The 25365-nt window shown below is 40.0% G+C and overlaps 1 protein-coding gene across 5 annotated transcripts in view; it reads right to left on the bottom strand.

Annotated features, from left to right (window-relative positions):
* FBXO9 (F-box protein 9) overlaps positions 1-25365 on the bottom strand; it is a 40133-nt gene that overhangs the window by 747 nt on the left and 14021 nt on the right. For all 5 annotated transcript variants that reach the window (XM_048845304.2, XM_048845306.2, XM_048845305.2 and 2 more), the window contains 8 exons: positions 14192-14291; positions 11096-11226; positions 7087-7201; positions 5732-5850; positions 5340-5430; positions 3834-3929; positions 2665-2758; positions 1360-1514 (listed from right to left, as the gene is read on the bottom strand). In XM_048845304.2, coding sequence (XP_048701261.1) covers positions 1360-1514; positions 2665-2758; positions 3834-3929; positions 5340-5430; positions 5732-5850; positions 7087-7201; positions 11096-11226; positions 14192-14291 — 901 coding nt within the window. The remainder of the gene's footprint in view (positions 1-1359; positions 1515-2664; positions 2759-3833; positions 3930-5339; positions 5431-5731; positions 5851-7086; positions 7202-11095; positions 11227-14191; positions 14292-25365) is intronic.

The following is a 25365-nucleotide window of genomic DNA, read 5'->3' as shown; positions in this document are numbered from 1 at the left end:
TATAATGCCACTTCATGTTGAAAGTACGACTTGTATTTTGGCTATCTCCTGTTTATCCAGTATGTGCTTGTATTATTAATAAAATTATCACGATAAGCAATGGCACTCCACACTGAATTATACTTTCTACTCCTATTATAGGATTCAGAATTTGGAATACAAGGAGGAGGATATTGCACTAGTAAAGAAGCCAGAGCTAGGAATGTTTGAAGTAAAAATACCATCTTTGCATGCTTCAGTGAGAATCATTAATCTATACAACAGTAAATATCTTATTAGCCTATTTAATGCTCATAGGGTTAGATTCCCAGTTATGTTCTCTAGCACATGAGGCTAGCCTCCTGACCTATACAGATTGATTTGTGCAACACTGTTGTTCTGCACCAGTATGAAATTTGCCTTTTGGCGGAAGTTAGGTATAAGGGCTATGCACCATGTAAGCCCTGTTTGGAGGGTTTAATTGGGAGCTAAATAGTGTTTAGCCACTGTGCTGTCCAACAAGTGAACAACTCCAAGAAAACACAATGTCACAGTGTAAGAGTTACTATCTTTAAGGATAAATCAGGTTGAAAATATCAACTACTTAACTTCCCTGAAGTGGAATTCCCCCCCACACATACACCATGGAGACAATCATTCTGCTCATTCAAGATCAACTGCAGGCTCACCGCACTAAGAATTGGTTCCTACACAAAACCTGAGCAGAAAACCTATACATGGGGAAGTATGGAAAGAGTTGGGGGCATCATTCAGCATCAGGAACATCTGGGTAGCCAAGCTATGGCTACTGCTACTGTAGTCAATAGGCAAGAGTAGTGACCACAGCCCTCTGTGCCCCCACAACTCGAAAGTCTGTGTTAGTGGGTATACCACTGGCCATCTGCCCATATCTCTCACAGCCAGACATAGTAGTTGGGCACATTACTCCACAGCACACAGGGGGTTGGAGAGTATCCTTGCAGAGGCTCTTTGCAGCATACCCTGCTTTTAAAGATTCACAAGCCCAAAGAAAAGGAGTAGCTCCAGAGAGCAGAGGTTTTCCAAAACCTCTTTACTAGGAACAAAAATATTGCTGCTTACGATCGCCGAGTATAGTAGATCAAATACTATTCACAAATCTTACTAAACTGCAAAAACTCCATGCCTTCATGTTAGGATATTTTCACATTGCCAAAAAGTAGTGATCCTGTAAGTTCTTAGAATGCTAACAAAATGCCAAACCAAGACCGTAATTATTTTATTTTAAAGTCATTTGTTTAAACCACAAAACTTAGCACATTTTATCATTGGATAAATCACTTCTTGCCTTATTACAAGCAAACATCTTTCCTTGCTCTTGTTCTCAGTTTATTAACTTACTTGTAAGTTATGTTACAAGAATGATGTATCCAAACAAGCTTGTTGAATCTCTGGCGGCCACTGGAACACAGCTGTAGTCCTACATGAAAACTGTGCTCTGTTTCTTGTACAGAAACACGGCGGAAATACCTGTATTTGTGGTAGTCAACTGGTTTCTGTACAATGAACATAAAGTTTAGTGACACGCAAAGAACATACAGCACTACCATGGTTTACCATAACATTTTAAATAAGTGTGAGTACAGATCCTGAAACAGCAAAAACTCCATGCCTTCATACATAGGATACTTCTATTTACATTGCCAAAAAGTAGTGATCCTTTAAGTTCTTAGAAGGAAAGAGTGATAATAAAATGCCAAACCAAGACCATAATTATTTTATTTTCAAGTCATTTGTTTAAGCCTCAGAACTCTTAACACCTTTTACCACTTCCTTATTTAGTACACATCCTACACTATGTCTCATATATAGGAAACACTAGAATTAAGTAGTAATATTACTTGAAAAATTGTTTAACTTATACCAAGATACATATGGAGCAGGCTTTCATGGAAAATAAAATTTCTCAAACTCAATATAGGGTTTGAGAAAAACTGAGACTAAGTTACTTAGATGTACAACACCACAACCCTTGTAATTACTCTGACGCTACTTACTATAGGTGTTTCTTTTTTTGTGCAACATCTGTTGTTGCAAGTTATTCCCAGTTAAATTCTTGACCAGGTATTCATTATTTAGATTCATTTATCTAATGCTGCAGAAATAAGTTTCACACAGATGAAAGGTGATGTCATAAAAAGGTCTTTGCTGCTCCTCCCACCTTTTTTCTTCTTCCTCTGGCTTAATTCTCATGCCACCATCTTGTGAGCTAGGGATATACATCTCTTTTTAAATTTAGCAAGGCTGTTATAAATTAACAGGCCTTGTGTAGCAATCAAGCTTGGGGAACAGTTGGCAGAAGAGGGCTTATTGGGGGAGAAAATGGTGTCTAAGAGCGAACAAAGTTATCTTACAGCAAACAAATAGATCTGGCACGATATGTTGATGCAGAGAGACTGCTTTCTTGCTTCAGAAAGTAATATATTTTTGGAAGGAGACAAGTAAGTTGTTATATTTTACAAGTGCTCTAATGTGTGGTAATTTATCTGACATCACTTCATGCACCAAGTTGATTAGCGAGTCTTTAGTACAGTCACATCTCCATATGCTCTTTAAAGACACAATTGTGGGAAGCCTTAAGAAAAAAATCCCACTCTCCTTACCATCTTGTTCTCTTATTTCTCTGTATTTTATTTTGGTACCTACCTCTTCCTTCTTCTTCATTAATACAGCAAATACTTTGGTTTGATTGTCCGTATCCTGGGAGAGGCGATAATGGCCAAGCAAGATTGCATCAGTTCTGGAAAGTTAAAGGGATGGTGTCAAGCATGTACTGTTAAGGATACTAGTTTTTATCTACGTTACAAAAACACCTAAGCATTAAGACTGACAATAGTTGTAAGATCTATTTTCCTTCCTTTACTGACTTGCGTGTCCATTTTAAGGATGTGAGCTTTTGGACCAGGGAATATTTCTGTGTTTTGTAAAGCATCAGGCCTGTTATTGGTGATGAATTATAATGTTGTTCATAAAATTGTTTTTTAGTATTTCTCTTAGGTAGGACAGAGTAGACCAGCTAGTCAGTTTTTTTACCCAATTTCTAGTTATTTTCACTTTCAAATTCTTATGCAATTGCTCAAAACTGAATTTTTTTTTGGAAATGCAAACACGTTTCCACAATAATTTAACAAGTTCCTGGGAACATTTCAAGGAGGAAACATCCTCCTTGACCCAGAGAAACTAATATATTTCCTTGATTCCTTCAACTCCTTCCTAAACGTTCACTTCTGTTCAGACAGCCTTTCACTGTTTGCCCTCTTTTCCTACTTCCTTGCCTTTCTTGGGGAAGAAGAAGAAGAAAAAAAAAATCCTGAAATTACATGACCAACAGTGCATGTTTCTTATATCTATTCACTCTGAGTTTGTCCAGACATTGTCCAAGGTCTTGATCTTACAATCAGATGTCTGATTCCAGAATCAGGGTCTTAAATTGTAAGGTCTCTTGAAGCATGGACTCAGTCTTGTATTTCCCTGTAAAGAACTATGAATATCTGTGGCACAATAGAAACAATAAATGATGTTTCTTTTGATCTTTTTACTAATCCTAAATTTAGAGGCTAACATGAGTGAAAACATGGTTAAGCACTGGAATAAATTGCCTAGGAAGGTTGTGGAATCTCCATCATTGGAGATTTTTAAGAGCAGGTTGGACAAACACCTGTCAGGGATGGTCTACGAAGTCCTGCCTTGAACGCAGGGGACTGGACTAGATGATCTTTCGAGGTTCCTTCCAGTTCTATGATTCTACGAAAAGCGTCCTTTTTCTGCAGGGTAAAAAATGGAGTGATGCAGACAAATGTGCAGTTTCAACATACCTTGCATTTTTAGTCCGTAAACGAGGAACAATAGATTGAGGATCCTCAGGAGTTGTTAGCATCATTACTTGACCATCTGGGAAGAATCTCATGTATCTGCAAAAATACAATTATACAATAAAAACCTGGAAAAAGTAGTAGACGTTCTATGTTTTCCCATGGGAGCCCTTCACATAAAGGTGTAGCATTACAGGTGTTAATTCCAAGCATTTAAAAACAGATTTTCACGTTTTCAAAAACATAGAAACAGCTCAAACGCAACCAGAAGACCTGGTTTGGGAGACCACATGACCAAACTATGCAGACTTTTGCAAGAGCACAGAAGTTAAGAATTTTTGTTTAGACGAGGAATACAGGAAAGGAGCTACTGGCCAGAAGTCAAGATGAACCTTATATAAACTTTGGGAACCTTCTTCCTACCCAGTATTCACTGAGATAAATGTAATTAGCTCTTAACTCTCATTAATCTGAAGATGTCTGTTTGATAGTGCTTCTCTACCGTAAGTAGATGCTAAGATCAGATACCAAATCTAGAAAGATAGGCTGATACTTTCCAGATCATATGAACGATCATGAGATTGACAGGTATCCTGTAGCTCATTTTAGACTCAGGAGGGGACAGCAGAGTAGAACAATTAGTTATATGAATAATGGAATGGAAAGGCTAAGAAAGGCAGTGAATGAGTAATTCGAAAGAGTTCAAAGGCACATTTTAAAAACCAGCCTTTAAATCTACTTGCTTGGTTATGAGTAAATTTAAAGGCAATTTTTATTTAATCTCATTTTTTCTTTCTGAGCACTACTTTGATGGACACAAAGGAAGGAATGATTTGGGGAGAGGGAGAAATCTGTCAGGTTTCAGAGGAACAGCCGTGTTAGTCTGTATTCGCAAAAAGAAAAGGAGTACTTGTGGCACCTTAGAGACTAACCAATTTATTTGAGCATGAGCTTTCGTGAGCTACAGCTCACTTCATCAGATGTATACCGTGGAAACTGGATTTGTGCTGGAAATGGCCCACCTGTTGATCACCTTAGATAAGCTATTACCAGCAGGACAGTGGGGTGGGAGGAGGTATTGTTTCATATTCTCTGTGTGTATATAAAGTCTGCTGCAGTTTCCACGGTATACATCTGATGAAGTGAGCTGTAGCTCACGAAAGCTCATGCTCAAATAAATTGGTTAGTCTCTAAGGTGCCACAAGTACTCCTTTTCTTTTTGGAGAAATCTGTGGCATCTTTAAAGTTCCAGTTTTATTGACAAGAGCAAAAGGTGCAACTGAGGAGGAATATTAGTTTCTAAACCTACCTCTATTGACCAGATCTAACTGTATTCCTTATGGCCTTGATCCTGGAAATACTTACACCCAAGTAACTTTACACACTAAGTAGTTCCCCTGAGCTCAACTGAACTATTAAGTGTTTGCAGTATTGAGATCTGTATTTGAATGAACAGTACTTGGAGAGAGGGGGGAAATACTTCCCTCACTCAGTTTACTACAGTTCTACCTGTAATATTCCACTTGGTGCCATGCCCTATAGAAACCATCAAGAGACTGCTCTCCTTGACGTATGTATGTTGTCTTGCTGATATACACACCTACAGAAATGAAGCAAATAAGAAAATAAGTACCTAAAAATGTAAGCATCTTTTAAAAGTGCATAAACATACAAGATTAAAAATTATGGCTCTATAGGTTTTCAGCTACATTTTTATTACCTAAAGAGGAGGAAGAAGTTTCTTTTAAAGATGACTGCATATTCAAAACCAAACTGAATTCAGAGAAGGCCTAATATTTGTGGCACTATATAATTAGACAGAAATAAAAGATTATGCAACTTTTTTCTGGCAAAATCATATGTAACAATGAAGACATCTGTTTCCAAAAAATATTCCTTACCATCAAATCGAACACGGGGCCTTTCCAGAAACATTTCTCTCCAGGAGGTATAAGGAACAAGTTTATTACAGCTTCTGCCCCAAACCCTCAAACAGGCTTGATGCCAGATTTCAGGATCCCTAGTGAAGATATAAAAGCAAAAGCCACAGCTTTACAGTACCTTGCTGAACTCCAATATCAAGGCACAAAAGACAAGTGGGGAACTTTTAACAATGTAGTGGTAGATGGGAACTGGATAGAGTTAAAGGCACTTTTCTTAGACTGCTCAATTACTAAACTATTAAGCCACACAGAACTTGGAATCATTGAGGAGCTAGAAAGCCATTTTCTCATCACGAAGTACAACATATGATGCAGTGACAATACAGCAAAGAACTTTCTCTCTGTGGCAACCTGGCATTGCTCTGTGATGTCTACATGGTGAACAAAGTCACGCGATTATTATTTTAGGACTCCTCAACTCCATTTCACAATACGTCCTCTCTTTTGCGAGAAAAGCTACTCCTTGCTTATAAACATCATTCAAATATTACCAAAACATATTAGCTTAAATTAGACTAATAGCTTCTATCTATCCAGACATTTACACCACAATCATTGGTGTATTCGAGCACCTGATAAGTATTATCAGGAGTTTAACAAGGGACTACTCATGAATAAGGAGAGCAGGATTTAGCCCAATATATAGATTTAACAGCCTAAAAGCAAAAACATATTCTTAACACAGGCAGCTTTCCTCTGTGGATTCACTATCAGTCTTTATATAGCAATACTAATACCACCAACCTCTTTTGTAGTGCTTTTTTATCAGCAGATCTCAAAGCACTTCACAAAGGAAGTCAATATCATTATTCCCATTTTACAGATGGGGAAAGTGAGGCACAGGGAAGCAAAAAGACTGGGTCAAGGTCACCAACAGGCCAATGGCAGAGGCAGGAATAGAACCTAGGGATCCTAGTCCCAGTACAGCACTCATCCACTAGGCAGCATTTTTACACACAAAATTGTATTTTTTGGCAATTTTAACTGTTTATACAGCAATATACAGTCTCTGCTCTCGTTGCTAAGGTAAATTTAAACTGTATTCTCAAGAAAAATGACAATTTTATTAAGATAAGTGCCACCAGGAATTTTTAAATTTCCACATGACTTTTTCTACCTAAATAAATAATATATATATATATATATATATATATATATATATATATAAAAATAATAAAAATAAATAAATAAATACACCTATAATCTTATACTTGTAACCAGTTTAAAGACTAAGATTAAGAAAAGCTCCTTGTTCTCCACCCAAAAGAACATAAGGTGAATATCTCATTCTATGGATAAAGTTTCAATTATACCTGGCACAAATGTAAAATCCTCTACAGACCAGAGATAGCTGCTCTAATGACCTTAGGTCCAGATCACTGGAAACCACCCATCGAAAAATGTACATTAGCACTTCCATAGGCAGCACTGTGAACAGAAAATAATTAAGTGATCACATGGTAACATGACAATAATCAAAGAAATTATTTCCCTGATCCTATTTTTGATAGCTACCAAAATCTTGTTCTTCACAGGAAATTAGAGAACAAGTTTGATTGGGAACAGTCAACCAAAAATCTTACATAAAAATACATGATACACTATAAAAAAAACTTCACATAATATACAAATGTAAAGACATAACATGGTAACAAAATATTTTTTAGATGTGGTCTTAAAGACTACACATCTACATCTCTTTTCAGAGTACAACAGGTATATCATTGATTTTATGACAATTATTTCTCCAGAGACTTTAATATAGAGAGTTCTTTGTGCACATCACACATGTAAAGTAACATTTTATTTCTTAAACAACATTTTACATCTTGCGTGGAAGCCAAGCTGTGATGCACTCTGACCTCAAAAGCTAAGCAGGTTCTGGCAATTCAGTACTTGGATGGGACACCACTAGGAACATGTATAACCTGCAGGAAGTAGTGCTGGTGAATCAATACTGTATCACTTCTCCCTCTGTCAGTACTGAGCCAATAGGACCCAGGTGTCAAATGGCATGGTACTGGTGAGGACCCTTTCCAATGACGTTAAAAATAAATACATCAAGATCCTGACCAAAGTTACCGACAAGTGAGATACTAGGAAAATTCTCGTAAGAGTAAAGGTAGAGTAAGAAAATCCTGGGGTTTTAGCCAGAATTCCATCTACTTGCATTCCACCTCCCTAAATTTTGTCTGCCTTTTTAGCTGGATATAATCTTCTTTACTATTTAACTGTTACTGTTTAGAGTGTTGCTGTACACTATTAAGCAGTTGCTGCTTTCTACTGCCGGGGTTGAATGATTCTTAAATAACCTTTACTCCTATTTCACAAAAGGCAAATGTGAGATTTATTCAGTCTAAACTGCTCTGAGATACTTTAATACAAATAGGTAGAGAAGTATACCATTCACCAGTGACAGATGCTCTAGTTAAGGCTACAAAACTGTTTCCACTGAATTATAACTGTTTTTATATGTTAATTGCTTTTTTGGAAAAAAATTCTCTTTTGAATTGAAGTTTTTTGATATTTGGTCTCAGCCCTGGAAAAAAAAATTCTGGAAAATCTGGGCAAACAGCATTTAGCTATTTGAGTAGTGAGATGGATAGGGAGAAAAAAACCACATTTTTATGACACCAGATTATTGGTTCATCTGATACAAACATCTGAACTTTGGAAGTTAAAATTCAACATGGAATTATTCCTAACTGAGGAGTCATGCCTTTGCTCCATTTTGAAAACTTTTCTTTAATTTAGTAGCAGATACTTTCAAAATACCATTTGAAGCATATGCAATTAAAAAAAACAGATATGCTAACAACTATACTGCTCCTATACCATTGATAGCTGTACACACATGCATGCTATAGATATACATGCATAGCAATACAGAACATAAACAGGCTCCAGTCCATCTTTGGCAACTTAAGTGCTTAAAGGTGCATTAGCTATAACTCCTTAGAATGTAATATGCTGCTTACACAGCTAAGATCTTAAAGAAGCTTAAAAATCTTGAGCCTTTGACAAACTGGTGCCTATGAACTTGAACAACACCAATGGTTATCATTTGATAGTCATCAGTCAGCCAAAGCATGTGAAACTGGATACTTATATTCTTTTCTAGTTTAGCAAGATCTAGGAAATCTAATGCAAAAACTTAAGATCGCACAAGTCAATTAAAAAAGATTGGAAATGTACGTATCTTCCAACAGCTATGTTAATGCAGCCTTGTTGTAAATACGTAGTAATTTTTTTATTCCTGTTTTCTTTAACATGTTGCTGATTATGTTAAATATATGCTTTATGTAGACTATGCAACATGGTCAAGTGAGCATGGTACCTTAACTTTTGACTTTCCAGACTTCTCTCTATTCAGAATTGTACAGCCATAACATTGCATTAATGCTTGTTTTGCATTTTGTTATAGAATTCTTGCTGCTTGCCCCTATCACAATGAACATCTTCACCTACTGTAGAAAGCTATTATTTCAAATGATGGGTCTACTGTTGAGAAAATGTACAATATTAAACTAAAGCGTTTTTAGACTTCTGGTGAGGAATGCTGTCCAGATCATAAATATCTTATTTGCTAAAAAAAAAAAAAGTCACCTATACTCTTGATGGGAAATAAAAATCTAGCATTTACGTTAAATAGTAGAAGTCTGATCTTCCCCTGCTGTCTTGCACCAAGAACTAATCATCACTCCAAAAAACAAAAACAAACACAAATATATCTGTATGCTACTGCCATCCTTGATTAATCTAGTATTCTCTCATTCTCTGGGTCTCACTCACATTCTAATTTCTTTCTGTATGCCAGACACCAGTTATGGAAAAAATAATAGAAATACAGCTAACGCACTCTTCGCTGGCATTTCAGTGTTGTAAAAGTAAGGAAGTAGTGTTAGTTCAGGGCAGCGTCTTATGCGTTTACAGCATCTTGCAAACAGAGATCCTGAACTAAAGATTTTAGTTACTTTCAACTCTACTACGAGCAGAGCAGCGCAGCGCAGCGCAGCGCAGCAGAATAGTAAAATGCAGGAATAGCATGGAGACTGAGGTAGAAATACCAACAGGAGAGGAGGGCTTGAGGCTTTCCCCCGCTCAGGCAGGGATCTTATGATAATATGGTATACAAAGTGCAAACTTCCAAATTCATTTGACAAAAAAAAAAAAAAAAAAAAATCAAGAAAAATGGTCTTTCTAAACGGTCTGAGTTAACCACAGAAGACAACAGAAATAGTGCCAAAGTTCTGCTGAAGTTCCATAAATTTACTCTATTTTGCTTCCTTAGGAGAAAAGAAGTGAGGCTAAGATTTTCGAAAGCTGACGAGTGATTTTGGGGAGCCAGAATGAGATGCTTCATAGGGATCTGATTTTATGAAAGTATTGAGCACCTACCCACTGAAAATCAGACCCCTCCTGAGGTGTCAAGCTGGGTGCCCCAAAATGGAGGCACCCAAAAACCACTGGCCATTTTAAAATAGCATGGCCAAAGTTTTTTAATCTGTGTGTGAATGGATTCATTTATAATAACAATTGTGAAAATGTTTGCTTTCACTGATACTCTCCATCAGCGAATAAAAATATCTACTTCCCATAAAACAAATCACTTTCATTCACATAATTGTAGCCGACTCATGTTTACCAGAAAAAGTGAAACTGTTCATTTTAAACACACATTCACTGTTAAGGAAAGGTATATGGCAGCTTTTAAAAAAATATGCCAGAGGCACAATAATAAATGTTAAAAAAGCAATATTTAGGACCCACTCCTGCAAAGACTAATACATGTACTTACTTTTATGCACTGGATCCCAATGAAGTCAATAGGACTACTCACAGTATGTAGGACTGAACACCTGCTTATGTCTTTTCAGGATTGCAGCTTAAGACAGTCCTTCCATATTATATTCAAAAATAAATCAACATGTCAGCCTATTCCCTCTCCCAATCCCAATATACGGAACATAACTGTTAGAGGTAAGGAAGACAAGTAGCATGTGAACATTCTTCCCAGGGAACAAGCTAAGTGAATTTCAAAGTGAAGATCTGATCCTGCAAGCCTGCATGAGTCTGCCTGCATGGAGTAGCCTACAGAACAGACCAGAATATGTATGAAGAAGGAGCTGTTAAAACAGTAGATGAGACTGTTATACATCTGGTTATAATAATGAACAAATAGATACCTTGAGTCATTCACAAGAAAGTTCTTTAAATTTATATCTTAGAATAATAAGAAAAGACATTTTATTAAAGATGAGCTCAAAAATTTACCTCTAAGAATTCCTTCCTTACAAAGTTATGACATAATTAATCTCACACCTGAGATATGAGTCTGACTGACATCAAGATCAGGCTGACAAAGTTTGACTGAGGATTCCTGAAGAGCGAGCTGCTGCTGAAAGTAGGACAAAAGATCAGCCATCTTGCCATCCTCATCACCATCCTCAATGCTAAAGTAAAGAAAAATAAAACAAAACCTGAGACTGGAACAAAACATGCCAACATCTAGTATTCACACTAACCTTTTCTTCACATTTAATATGGTTTCTGATTTGTACTTTGTAATTACTGTGTTTCTTAAGATCAAAGTATGCTATTAGATGACTGTTCATTATTATAACTAGATGACCTCCTGAGGTCCCTTCCAACCCTGATATTATATGATTCTATGATTCTATAGTCATTAAGATTTCTTATCACATGATGATAATCTAATTTGCCAAGAAAAAAAATTAGAGGCCTAATCAGATTTATTTAGGTTATGTTAAAACAAGGATGTCTTTTTAAGAGAGTATATTAATCAAAATATTTCTGTAGTTATTTTTCTTTTAATCCCAAACCAAGCAGTTTCGCTGTTTGGATTTTTACATTCACCTGCCGTACTTGCAACACAATCACTGAAGAACTGTACTAGTCTATAAACAGCAAAATATTTAAAGCAATTAATTTATTTTTGTCATCTAAGATGAACAGCACATAAGAAATAAAAGAGCAGCATTACCAGTGAAAAGTAAATTATATTTTTATAGAGCTCATGATAGTAATTATTGTAAGTATTTTCTTTTTTTGGGGGTGGGGTGGGGGGAAGAGTCACTTTTTACTTTTTAAAACTGATCGTGTCCCTTTGTGGCTTTCCTCATCAACATATTGATCTTTTAGAAGAAGTGGTTTGGACAAATCCTGTTATTTGGCATTATTTGGGAAATTGGTTTTATGAAATAGTGAAAAAGATGGCAACAAAGACACTATGGCCAAGATCCAGAAAGGGACTTTGGCACTATGACACTGAGCATCTAACTTATGACACCTAACTTTTAGGTGCCTAGAAAATCACAGGACCAACACTGATCCACAAAGCCTGAGTGAGGCACCTGGGCTTCTATAGAAGCAATAGGGAGAAGCAAGTACCTTAAGCTTGAAAGCTTGTCTTTTTCACCAATGAAAATTTGTCTAATAAAAGATATTATCTCACCCACTTTGTCTCTCTAACAGACTAGAATGTCATTCTAACTCTCTCTGGCCCAATTAATATTATTCAATTAATGTGGAATAACTTCAATGATTGAGGGGGGTGAGGGAGGGGCATCAAAATACCCCATAGCCCAGTGATTAGGCAACTCACCTGAAAGGTAGCAGATTGCTGCTCCAATCCCTTCTCACCCTCAGGAGGAGGGGGTACTTGAACCAGGAATCTCCCACATCCTGGATGAGTGCCTAATCACTGGGCTAAAAGTTACAATGGAGGTCCTCCTACATGCCCCCCGCAACCTGAGGGGTCCAATCCAGTAGGCACCCTCTGAGCATGCTCACTAGATCAGGCCCCACATGCCACTCAGGTGGCTGAACAACTATTTCCTCAGTTTGTAAATCAGAGTGCATGCTCAGAGACAAAAACTGAGGCACTGAGTGAGTTCAGGTGCCTCTAGGGTACTATGGGAGTTCTGTGGATTGTAGTGGTGCCTAAAAACAAGACTTAGGAGCCTAAGTACCGTCATGGATTACTCCCTATGCTGAAGGGCTAATGAACATAATTTAATATGTTATAAAATGACATTACTGCAACATAAAGATTAAATCTGAGTTCTCTACAACAGGTGCAACCATTCTACACAGGTGTGTAAATACCCACTCAAACCACATGACTCTACCTAACCTTACTCATGAAGCGCTGCATATATTATTTTTGATTGCCCTTAAGACTAACAAGCTCTCTGTGAGAACACACAGTTTGTGTAGAACTTCCAGAAGCTTCCTTATATTTCTCTTTTGCATGTTTAGTTTAATTGGGTTTAATAAGAGAAGTGATGGAATTAAAAAAAACTCCAACTCCAGCTGAAAGAGCTAGAAAAGGATCTTTAAAATACTGTAAAGAGAAGATAGAACTCTGTTTTGGCCTTCTAGGCCTAAGATGGTATGGAGAAAGGGAGTGCTAATTGATCAAACAGCATTCATTACTTACTTGTATTACTGGAAGAGAGACAACTACTACAGAACATTGTTAGAGTAGCTTGTTATACTTTTTTGCTGATGTGGCATAGAGAACTTTTTAGTTTAGAGAGCAGAAGCACTAATATTGCTAACAAATATTTCTAGAAAGGCATACACTCTGCAGATGTTACTTTAAAAAACAAATAAGGGGGCAGGATAAGAAAGTTGGCTCCAGCTGTGGTATCACTTGGAGTTGGGAAGGGGCAATAAGAAAAAAAAACAATCATTTGAAAGACCACATGGAAGTTCATGTACTTATCAATACACTGAACTGACTAAAGGGGAGTCTCTCAAAGGGGAGGGAAAATACTAGGAATATAAAAGAACTTTATAAAACTCTACTCTATAATCTAGTATTTTTCTTACCTCACTGATGTGATGTTAATGGGGGTTCACTTAAATACCCAGATAGTCCTATACTTGGCTATTACCCTAAGAGGAAAATAAGTCTAACTGCTATATATGTACAAGCCTACAAGTGCAGAATCTTTTGATACTACAGTGTAACTTTCAAGAATCAATATGTCAGCTCTTACTAGCCTAAAAATGATCCTGCCTGTATAGCTTATGGATCTGAATCTCAGGGTAAAAAGTAATATGGTGGCTTCTGTATTTTTAAATCACCCACTAACTATATTCTGCTAAATTATTTTAATCCCTCAATTTAAATTTGAACTGGCTCCAAACAAATTAAGAACTGCATCTCATTGTATTGTTTGGTATAAAATGTCTTCCCAGGCTCTATATAACTTTCCATAATGCATGCTACTAATTAAATTGAAGTTAAACAAAAAGATGCTTCTCAAACATAAGGTGACTATATTACAAACAGATAGGTAGCACCTTAATGAATGTCTTTGGATTAAAAACAAAATGTGTAAATTTGTGCATTCCTGTGCTGCTCAGTGGTAAACTTGTCATACTTACTAGCTCTTTCCAACACCATCACCTTCCGGAGACCACGTATAGGTGATCTTAAACTCTATATCAGGTACAAGTTGCATGGCTAGACGATAAAACTTGATGGCTGAAAACAGAGGTAATATTTACAACTTGGAACACATTTAATGCCTACTCTAGTGATCAAAATTGAGCTTCTCCCGAGAAATGACTTTAGCTGTAACTGTACTGTAACTAAGGCCAGGAAGGCTCTGTATCATTACACTTTTAAAAAAATTGTTTTTTTCTAAATGGCAAAGTTGCTCATCAGGGTGCCAGATTGGACACTAATCCCATCCCTCCCAGTTGTTTCTTTACTATCAAATTTAACCTAAAACAATTAGAATAAAAATGGTAATATTAGCAGGGAAGATAGGACCTATTTGACACACTTATCAGGGCTTGAAAATCCACTTGCCCCTTTTGTGGAGAAAGCTTTCCCAGACACATACCATCAGCTTCTACATAATTAATTTTAATTCAATATCTTCTATGGGCGTGCCACTTAAGGCTTGATAGGTAAGGGTGTTTTATACACTTAAATTTGATACAGGCCTGATTTTTTTCCCAAAGGTGTTGGGCACCTAACAACTCTCTTCCAAGGTCCATAAAGTTTCTGTCTTTATGGTTGCGAAGAACTTTGCCAAATATGAACTGTGTGAAAGGATGATAGCAGTGCACTCGAAGTGTGCAGATAGATGACTCCAGTATCAGATGCTTTCAGATGCTCATAACTTTATCAAGCTACAGCAGAGTGAAAAGGGCTCCTATTCAGAACCCTGTAGGTATCAGTGACATAGACAAGGATCAGGTCAATTTCACTTTGTGGCTCAGTGGCAAAGCAACAGCAGTGAAGGCAGGCACCGGAGCTAGTCACTGGGAGGGATATCTCTTTTAAAAGTGCAGAGGCAGAAAAAAGCTGAAAGAAATAGAGAGGAGCAGAGACCATCCCAAAATCTTTGCAAGCAGCCATAAGGCTCTGCAATGAGATGGGGAACAGAGAATTCTCCATCTGTTTCTAGCATCCAGAGAGGATACTTCTAATTTCAGATATTTTCTAACCAAAGGCTCATAACCAAATTGAGTGTCCCTGAATATGAGTTGGGAAAAGCACCCTAGTAGGAATATTAGAATCTGCATCTCTTCTATTAACGGGGCATGGGGAGAGAGAGAGAAAGCAGGTTTATTTTTCAAGTGGGTATGCCCTTAGGGAGTAAGGACCAACTCTAAAGGGACTTAGGTGTTGCAAGCCAGCATGGTAGCAGGGAGACCCCTAAATTAGCCAATGAGAGAGGTGGGTCCTAAGCCCCACCCTGCTCCTCTCACAGAGATAGGTACCTAAGCTCAGGCAGCAGGGAGGTGCCTATCTCTGCTTGTGATCCACACCTGGGAACCCTTCTCTTGGAATCAGATGGCTTATTTCTTGTGAGAACAAGTTAGGTGTCTGCCTTACTCCACACAAAATGGCTGAAGGAGGAGGTACTGCTGCACACCTTATAACTTTTAGCCCAGTGGTTACAGCACTCCTCTGGAGACCAGTTCAATTCCCCACTCTACTTGAGGGGGAGAGAGGATTTGAAAAGGAGTCTCCTACCTCTCAGAAGAGCACTCAAAGCAATGAGATATGGGATATTCTGATGTTGAGCTCCTTCAATCGCCGCCATTGAAGTTGTTCCATTTTAAATAAATAAACGTCACTGGAGCAGGGGGACTGGAACATGGGTTTCCCACCTCCCTGGTGGGTGCTCTAGCACCAGGCTATAAAGTTATTCTCTCTCTTTCACACCCCACTCCCCTGATTTTGAATGGCACTCAATTGCATAGGTGGCCTCTGAGCATACCTAGCAGATCAGGCCTCATGGCTAAAACAGGTGCTACTCTGCCTATCTTCCCCCACTTTGTCACATTGGGGCTCAGGTAGTGAGGTAAGTGGGGTTCAGGTAAATGAGGTAAGTGTCTAGACACCTAGTCTGAGGCAGCAGTGTGCATGCCCAGAGTCAGACACTTAGGTGTCTAGGGAACTTTTAAAGTTAACATTTAGGTGCCTGCAAGGATTCAGTGGATCACAGTGGCTCCTAAATCTGAGGTTTAGGTGCCTAAGTACCTATGTGGAGCTGGGCCCAAGGCCTCTATATTTTGTATTTCTCTTTACCTAGAGGTTTAGTCTTTTACCTACTGGGTGTCTGAGAAAATTTCCATGCCCTGGGTAAAAATGGACAGATGGAAAGAGAGAGCAGGGAGACTAGGTCTGGGTGGGATGAAGGGAGAAATAAGGGAATGGAGAGGCAGAAGGAAAAATGTTAACAGACGTTGAAGACAAAGCTCTCTTCTTGTGTTAGTGTCTGCTTACAGTGTGAGAGATGGAATGCACCAAGCCAAAAGTGACTGACCAGTTAAGTTTAGCACATGTATATTCCACTTGTTTCTATTTTAACATTTCTTGAGTAAAGGACCAGGATTTATATAGCTCCACTTCTCTCTGGGGCTTGAGAAGGTGAAAGCCAGAGAAGGAAAGCCTGGAATGCAGGAGAAGGGAAGGAAAACATTGCTACTAAAACAACCCAGGAGGATATCCCAAAGATCAGAACTTCTCTGAAGTCGATGGAGAGATTGCAAGAACATGCTTTAGAGCAGACCTAGTCTTGATTACCCTGTGCACTATATCCATAGAGGGACTGTGTGGCAATGCTGAGCATTGCAAATCTAACTTTTAGGTGCCCTGCTGCCCAGTGTGATCTTTACCCTAGGTGTAACACCAAGAGACTTTGGTTGTTGGGGGGCAGGCTCGAACCTGGAACCTCTGGAGCTAAATGCATGAGCCTCTACTGCATGAGCTAAAAGCCACATGGCCCTTAAGTTAAGACTGTAGCAGACTCATTAATCTCTCTAAATGGCCTCGGTTCTACTAGTTGGGCCAGAGCACCACACCCAGGAGGTGTGTGGGTTACACAGATACCCAGGCTCCCTATACAATACATGGCGAGAGTTAGGTACATAAGGGATTCACAAAAGGCAGCAAGCTGAGCTGACAATCCGTAAGATAGCCAGTAGTTAGACGCCTAACTCTGGGCCAGAGGGAGGTGCCTATCTCTGCTGCGGATTCACAGCTATGACCCCTCTTCTGGACGTAGATGCCTAAGCCGAGTCAACCCTCTTTCATCAAAAATGAGAGTGAGGGAGACCCTTTATTATAGCTAGGCTTGACAGGATTCAATTTAGATATATGTTGGTAAATGTTATTTTCAGCTGACATACTGAAATCGATAGAAAAAATATCCATTGGTAACAGCTGGCATGAGTGCAGCCTTCCCTGCACCTTGCACTTCCGTATCACCACCCCACTCTTTCCCTCATTAGCTGGGAGCGTGGGGACCATCCCCATTCAGGAGCTAACAGCAGAGTGGCCTCTCCAAGGAGCTTGTCCTCTTCCTCCTCACAGTCCTGGCTGGGGATCTCTGCTCTGCCTTACCATGCCTGCAGCCTTCCCTGTACCTTGTGCCTCCAGACATCAGGTGTCACTGGTTCTAAGGTCGCACTGTCATGGCCCCATTCCCTCATTCACCAGCTGAATGTATGTGGGGGCAGCCCCCAGACTGGAGCTGTTTAGCAGTGAGGTGGCCTTCCTAATGGCAGGAGGTTCATCCTCATCCATCATGATCCTGGGAGGACCAGGACACCTTCCTGGTGAGGCTGGCCATGTGGCCAGGCCAGGATCATTCAGGTGGGAAGAGTAGAAGCTTGTGTGGCAAAGTGCTACAGCAGCTGCCAAACAGTGCTAGCGTTGCAGATATGACTGATTAACACAGTGTATTGGAGTCAAAGTTCAGGAAGTGCACGAAAGCAATTACATTTATGATAAGGGCTCAACTGCACCAATTCACTAACAGAGGGAAGGTTTGTCATTTTATGTCAGTAATGAATCAAAAGAAAAACCCTAGAGGAATACTGCACTGTATACCCTGACCTCAGATTCAAAATGAAAGTCTGGAAAAGAAGAGGAATTTTTGCACTGCAAAGTTTGTAAAACAGAAATCTCTGGAAAGGCAGATCATATTGTTGAACATTTGAACAACGTCTCATATGAAACTGAATGAAAGTCAAGCCATGCTTCAACAGAAGCCTGTTTGGAAGAATGAGAACATAAGAACGGCCATACTGGGTCAGACCAAAGGTCCATCCAGCCTAGTATCCTTTCTACCGACAGTGGCCAATGCCAGGTGCCCCAGAGGGAATGAACCTAACAGGTAATGATCAAGTGATCCATCCCGTCACCCATCTCCACCCTCTGACAAACAGAGACTAGGGACACCATTCCTCACCCATCCTGGCTAATAGCCATTAATGGACTTAACCTCCATGGATTTATCCAGTTCTCTTTTAAACTCTGTTATAGTCCTAGCCTTCACAACCTCCTCAGGGAAGGAGTTCCACAGGTTGACTGCGCTGTGTGAAGAACTTCCTTTTATTTGTTTTAAACCTGCTACCCATTAATTTCATTTGGTGGCCCCTAGTTTTTATATTGTAGGAACAAGTAAATAACTTTTCCTTATTCACTTTCTCCACACTACTCAGGATTTTCTATACCTCTATCATATCCCCCCTTAGTCTCCTCTTTTCCAAGCTGAAAAGTCCTAGCCTCTTTAATCTCTCCTCATATGGGACCCGTTCCAAACCCCTAATCATTTTAGTTGCCCTTCTCTGAACCTTTTCTAATGCCAGTATATCCTTTTTGAGATGAGGGACCACATCTGTACGCAGTATTCAAGATGTGGGCGTATCATGGATTTATATAGGGGCAATAAGATCTTGTCCATCTTATTCTCTATCCCTTTTGTAATGATTCCTAACATCCTGTTCGCTTTTTTGACTGCTGCTGCACACTACGTGGACATCTTCAGAGAACTATTCACGATGACTCCAAGATTTCACAAAAGAAGATAAAAAAAGGAAGAAACTGCAGATTTCCCACACAATCTGGTACAGGCATTGTATTTTAACGTGATTCCACTGAATGATGTCTGTGGTTTGAGCTTTTTATTAGTTCTGCTTCACAAGCCTGCACTTGCCCAGAACTTCCGTAGCTGGAAAAAAAAAATACCTGCCTGAAGTTTTCTCTCAGCCCCAAGCTTGCAATGAAGGATCTTTTGAGGGGTGAGAAATTCTCTTTAGTAACTGATGAAACCCCAGAGTTTTCTGGACAGCCAGCAATGAACATCGTTATTCTACACTGATAGGAATAAATCATTAATACTATTCTACTGAAAGCCTCTGTTTTTCTTCAGTGAGGATCGTTTGAATTTGGATCCAAGATGTTGCAAGAGTACAGCCAAATGTGGGAAAACAGTGTTAATCAACAGTGACTCTGTGATATACATGCAACACTTAGTAAAGGACATGAAAGAAACGTATCCGTATACGCTGCACATTCTGTGTATTACTCATCGTCTCAGTTCTGGGTGACTACACCTGTTTTCCCCCTCAGTAGTCCAGCAAAGGCATCCACTCTCAGGCTTCCAACTCTCCTGGCCATCACTTCTAGTGGGTGGAGACCCCTATGTCACTCCCTTCTGACAGGAGTATGTCCAGGATGAACAATTCCCTGCCTTCACTGTATTATCCCCAGCAAAGACAGTTTGCCTAAACAGACCTGCCTGCTCTCTCTTCAGAGATAGTTAACAAGAGTAATTGAGACCAGTTGGTCCTTTCAATTCTTCCCTAAGGACTGGTGTCCTCCAGAGACCAGAGATCCTGTGTGTTTTTGCTGGATCATGAAGACCATAAATCAGTTTAAAATTAGACTATTTATCCAAAAATCCCTTGTCTGTTGGTCCTTGCACAATCCAGTTTGAACTAGTGTATGTGCACCTCTTCTAAGGAGTGGCTTCAAAGGGCTGATAATGGAGGAAGTACATTAGCATTCCCCTCCCTTCTAAAGGAATATACTATACCAAAACACCCATACACAATTGCATTTTTAATATAATCTACCCTGAAGATATTACCCATAATTCAATAAGGTTTAACTTAATTCAGTAAAGTTTATCTTAATCCCATAAACTCTGTTCAGGACATTCTCATTCTGTCACAGGCATCTTTTGCATGTACCCATTAATCATGCAATCAAAGCTTACACATTCCGCATACTCAACATATTCATGGAATGTTTTCCAGCGATATTGAAAAATGACAGCAAGCATGAGCCCAATGGGTTTGCGGGTGCCCCTCATTTGTGTCATTATGCTGGTTTTCCTGGCTCAAGGCTGCAAAATTAATTCATATGCATTGGGACTGCATGACAGACTTTCTCAATAAAGAAGATGATACAATTACCTCAAAGAAAACAATGAAACTATGCCGGATGGTCAAAGACGCTGGAAACTAGTGAGATCTGTGCTGCAATTTACCTTGTCTTTGTTTATTTTGCGGGGGGGGGGGGGGGGGGAGAGGAATCAATAGAGCTCGCTGGGAAATGGAGACAAATGCACCATGATACACTGCATTGATACACTGCTTAACTGTGATTTACAAGTTACTTCTGATGTAGATAATGCCTTAAAAGAAGTGGACCTCAAGTCAATGGGATTTAAATGGCAACTTCTTTCATCTGCAAAGCTGGCTTTTGCATCAGAATTTCAAAGCAAACTGAAGGCAACCATATCCACAACGTAGCCAATGGACTCTATGGAAAATAATCTCTTTTTGCCAACCATCTGTCCAGGCACAGATGTCATGCAATTTTAGCAACTATAAAAATATTCTGTGCATTTTTCCTTGCCTAGCAAAAGAGTTCAAACATGATTTTGACTTCTACATGACATGTGAAGTGCCCTTTGACAGTATAACAGCACTTGAATACTGGAAAACTGAACCCAATCATTGGATTATGTGCACTAACAGTGCCAATAACTTCAACGTTTGTAAAAAGATCATTGTCTGTTCAGAAAAGTTCAAGACAAACGTTGCATGTGCCTCTGAAGACCGCCTTGATTGGCTCAATGTTTTGTACAACGGTAAGGACCTAAGTTTAAATTTGGAGAAGTTTCAAAATCCAGAACTGTCTGCTGCCTGTAGCAAAAAATAATTTTGCAGTCCAATACCTGTAACATAAGCCTGAGACTTTTGTGTGTGCGTGCACGCGTGTGTGCACGTGCTCAAACCTCCTAACTGTGGGAACTGAAGATTCTGGGCAAAATTCTGTGATTGAGGCCTGTCTACATCTAAAACTTAGGTCAATCTAGCTACATCTTTTAGGACTGTGAAAAATTTCACACCCTGTGCAATATAGTTAGGTTGACCTAACCCCCACTGTAGATGCAGCTGTGACCCAAGAACTTCTGGATGCCAACTGCCAGAGAGCACAGGGTACAAGTATCCATGAGTTCACCAAAAGAATGTCATAAGATCTCTAGTGAAAGCCTGTGTCACACTGCTCATCAGTATCATTGCAAACCATATGTACAGATGCTGTGGAAGAGGTTGGTTGGGGTGTGTGTGTGTAATACTGAAAAATACATTTTTCAGGTCTGTAACTAGAGATTGTTCACCAGATAGGTAAAAAGCAGGTTTTCTTTCAGGCAAGTAATGTTTATTTATCTGTTTAAATATAAAATAAATATTGTATAGTTCACAAGGGACATCCATTTACAATCTGAGCCAAATGCTCATGAAGGATTGTGAAATCTTCGAAGAGAAAATTTTACAGGAAGAAGTGAACCAGCAATGGAGAGCTGTTTACAACAAAGAACAATGAACTTTTGGGGGTATAATAAGGGGTATGGAGGTACATCCTCATTCCTTCAATCTGTGAAGACAAGCTGCTGGCAAGCTTGATCTTATGAGAAGGGATCTCAGTCAAACTGGTTGAAAATATGGGGGGAAAGGACTTGGGGTAAACTATCTTGTAGGAGATAGAAAAATGCCTTGTTAAGTTTGAGCTCTAGAAAGCATGTTTTGATTTTGTTTTATATGTAACCATTTGTTTCCACTATTCTCTTTATATCACTTGAATTGCTTTTCTCTGATAAACTTATTCTTGTGTTCACTATATATGTGCTGTGTGTTAAGCAAAGCAGTGACCCTGAGTTGAATCTCACAAGCTGGTATGCCTTATTCCTTTAGGAATAGTGGATCTAAGAATGCTGTGAGTACTCAGTGAAAGCGGGGCAGAGCACTCCAGAGGGATGCTCAGAGGACTGAAGGGTTGATGTGTGCCTATTATTAACCTGTACAGAGAGAGCAAGGCAGTGCTTGTTGCCTGAGGCTGGTGGTTTCAGGGAGGTGATTCACAGCAGGCACAGACAAGACTTCCTCATGCTAAGTGCAGGGGGTAGCAAGGTGTGTCACAACCCTGACTACCCTCGAGAAACACTGCAGAAGCTAGGTCAATGGAAGGATTCTTCCATAGATCTAGCTGTTGCCTCTGGGAGAGGTGAATTTACTACAGCAACAAAAAAATCCCTTCTGTAGTAACTGTCTTCGCTATTGAGCTTTACAGCAGCAGCACTGCAGCTGTGCTGCTGTAGTGCAGACATATCCTTAGACCAGTGGTTCCCAAACTGGTTCCGCCACTTGTGCGGGGAAAGCCCTTGGTGGGCCGGGCCGGTTTGTTTACCTGCCACGTCCGCAGGTTCGGCCGATCGCAGCTCCCACTGGCTGTGGTTCGCTGTTCCAGGCCAATGGGAGCTGCTGGAAGCAGCGCGGGCCGAGGGACGTACTGGCCACCACTTCCGGCAGCTCCCATTGGCCTTGAGTAGCAAACTGTGGCCAGTGGGAGCTGCGATCGGTTGAACCTGCGGACGCAGCAGGTAAACAAACCGGCCCGGCCCACCAGGGGCTTTCCCTGCACAAGCGGCAGAACAAGTTTGGGAACCACTGTCTTAGACTTTTGAATTAGGCTTATTTTTTTTCCCCTGGACTTTTACTAGAAGGTTGTCTTCTCTTCAGTGGGTATTGGCATCTGGCCAGAGAAAGCTAAGAAGTTATATTGGACTGAGTCTCCTATCACTTACACTGATTAGCCTATTTTTAATGGAGGCAACAGAAAGGTTTGGAAAGATGGGAGTTTGATTGGGAAAAGCCAAAAGGACACAGTGGCAGGGGCCTTTACAACAGAGTCCAGTTCAGATGTCAGCCAGTTCAGGACTTTAACTAGATTGTACAGCTGCCTCATGAACTCTTGCCTTTAAAGTGCCATTAGACAGTAGTTGCTGATATTAATACCTGAACTAGAGAAGGGTTATGTTGTTCAACTTCTTAAAATGCTATAGTACTTCAAAGAAACACTACTTCTATAATTAAAGTAGCGGGTTGCCTAGTTGCCATCCTTGCTTCTCACCCTGATTCAGGCTGAGCCCTCAATGCCACAGTTCCCAAACTACATTAGTAGTATGGTAATATCTCATCTTACTGGAACGAATGTAAACCTGGCTGTTACAAGAACTCCATGTGACACTACTATGCAGAACTGAGGTTTGTTACCTCTGCATGAATTAACTTTACCCTATTTGGTTGGCATATAACCCACTAAACTACAGCTGAGATGAAGCTTGTCATTTTGACATGGTTCCATTAAGCAGTTGGCCAAGGAGCTGGAGTCAAAAGAAAAACAGCTAGCCCTATTAAAATAGTTGGACTTTTGACTGCTTTAGGGGGAAAATGCAATACTCTTCCAACAAGATTAGCTGACCAAAGGATCTTCTTAGCGTAAAGTATGGCAATGGCCTTTTAAAAAACACTACTTGATGTAAAACTCTTATACCACTCACGAAATAACTCTGAGACCTCTGGTGCCTGCTAGCAACACAACCCCTAACAATGAAGCAGGAGCCTTCTCTATTATCTCTGATGGAGAGGCTCCTGGAGTTCCCAGCAAAGATTTCCTTTACATACTTTCAGTAGGAAGTTACACAGGCACCATCCAATTGGAGATCTTTTTCCTTTATACATGCTTATGATGATCCAGAATCTTTCTCTAAAGTGGGCAGGACACATGGAATAAACAATAGTGGTACAGATCAGCCTTGACCTGTAAGATCACAGAGGGCTAGGGAAATATTGTTAATAAAACCTCATCCATGTACCTTTAAAACTTATTGCCTGAGCAAAGCAAGGTCCTACACACACATCATAAGCATTTCTCTGTTTTCATACTTTTGTATTGGTGACCCCTTTCACACAGAAAGCCTCTGAATGCGACCCCCCCCCCCCTTATATATTAAAAACACTTTTTTAATTAACACCATTATAAATGCTGGAGGCAAAGTGGGGTTTGGGGTGGAGGTTGACAGCTCACGACCCCCATGTAATAACCTCATGACCCCTTGAGGGGTCCTGACCCCCAGTTTGAGAACCCCTAATGTAAGCGGTAATTTTAAAACTGCATCAAATCAATTCCAGAATTTCAGGGAATGTTCTAGGCACTACTGGTCAGAACTCTCTTGATTCTGGTGAAAGTCAGAAAAGCCTGATTTCCACTAGCCCTGCAAGAGCAGAATTAGATCAGATGGGCCCAATCAGTTAATTAGGCTGCAAACAGGGGCGCTTTAGGCTGGAGGCAGCTCATTAGAGATGCTCACCTGTGCAGGAAAAGATGGGGAGAGCCTATAAAGTCAAGTAGCAGGGTACAGGCTGGGGCTGAAAAAGGGCAATCAATCTCTGGGAAGAGTTAGGAGTGTTTGGGGGCTGTAGGGAAAGGCAGCAGTCACTCCCTGGGAAGAGTGTTCTTGGAGCTGGTACACCCAGGGAGAGAAGGGGAACCAGTCCAGGAAAAGAGCACTGAGGGCAAAGAGAGGAAGCCCAGAACTGCTGAGCTGAGGGTCCCTAGACTGGAACCCAGAGTAGAGGGTGGACCTGTGTTCCCTTACCAGCCACTAAGGTAGTGGTACCGGGGCAGTGAATGGGAAGACTGCCTAGGACTGTTGATGGACTGAACCCCAGAAGGGGGAATAGTGAGTGACCTAACCAGAGGGCTGAGTCACAAAAAGGATGCTATGGGTCCTGGAGTGAGAGAGGAGTTGCTGACCTGAGAGAAAGATAGTGATGCCTGTGACAGCATGCAAATTGTGGAAGAGCGTATCTACCTCTAGAGTTAATCCGCAGAGCAACTAGGAGGCAGCACTGGACCAGGGGTGAGTGGTGTACCCCATGACACTTGGATACAGGGG

Source organism: Caretta caretta, chromosome 3 (assembly GCF_965140235.1).
Source record: "Caretta caretta isolate rCarCar2 chromosome 3, rCarCar1.hap1, whole genome shotgun sequence".
NCBI lineage: Eukaryota > Metazoa > Chordata > Testudines > Cheloniidae > Caretta > Caretta caretta.
Note: the sequence above shows the minus strand (reverse complement) of the source record. Positions and strands in the feature narration are given on the sequence as shown.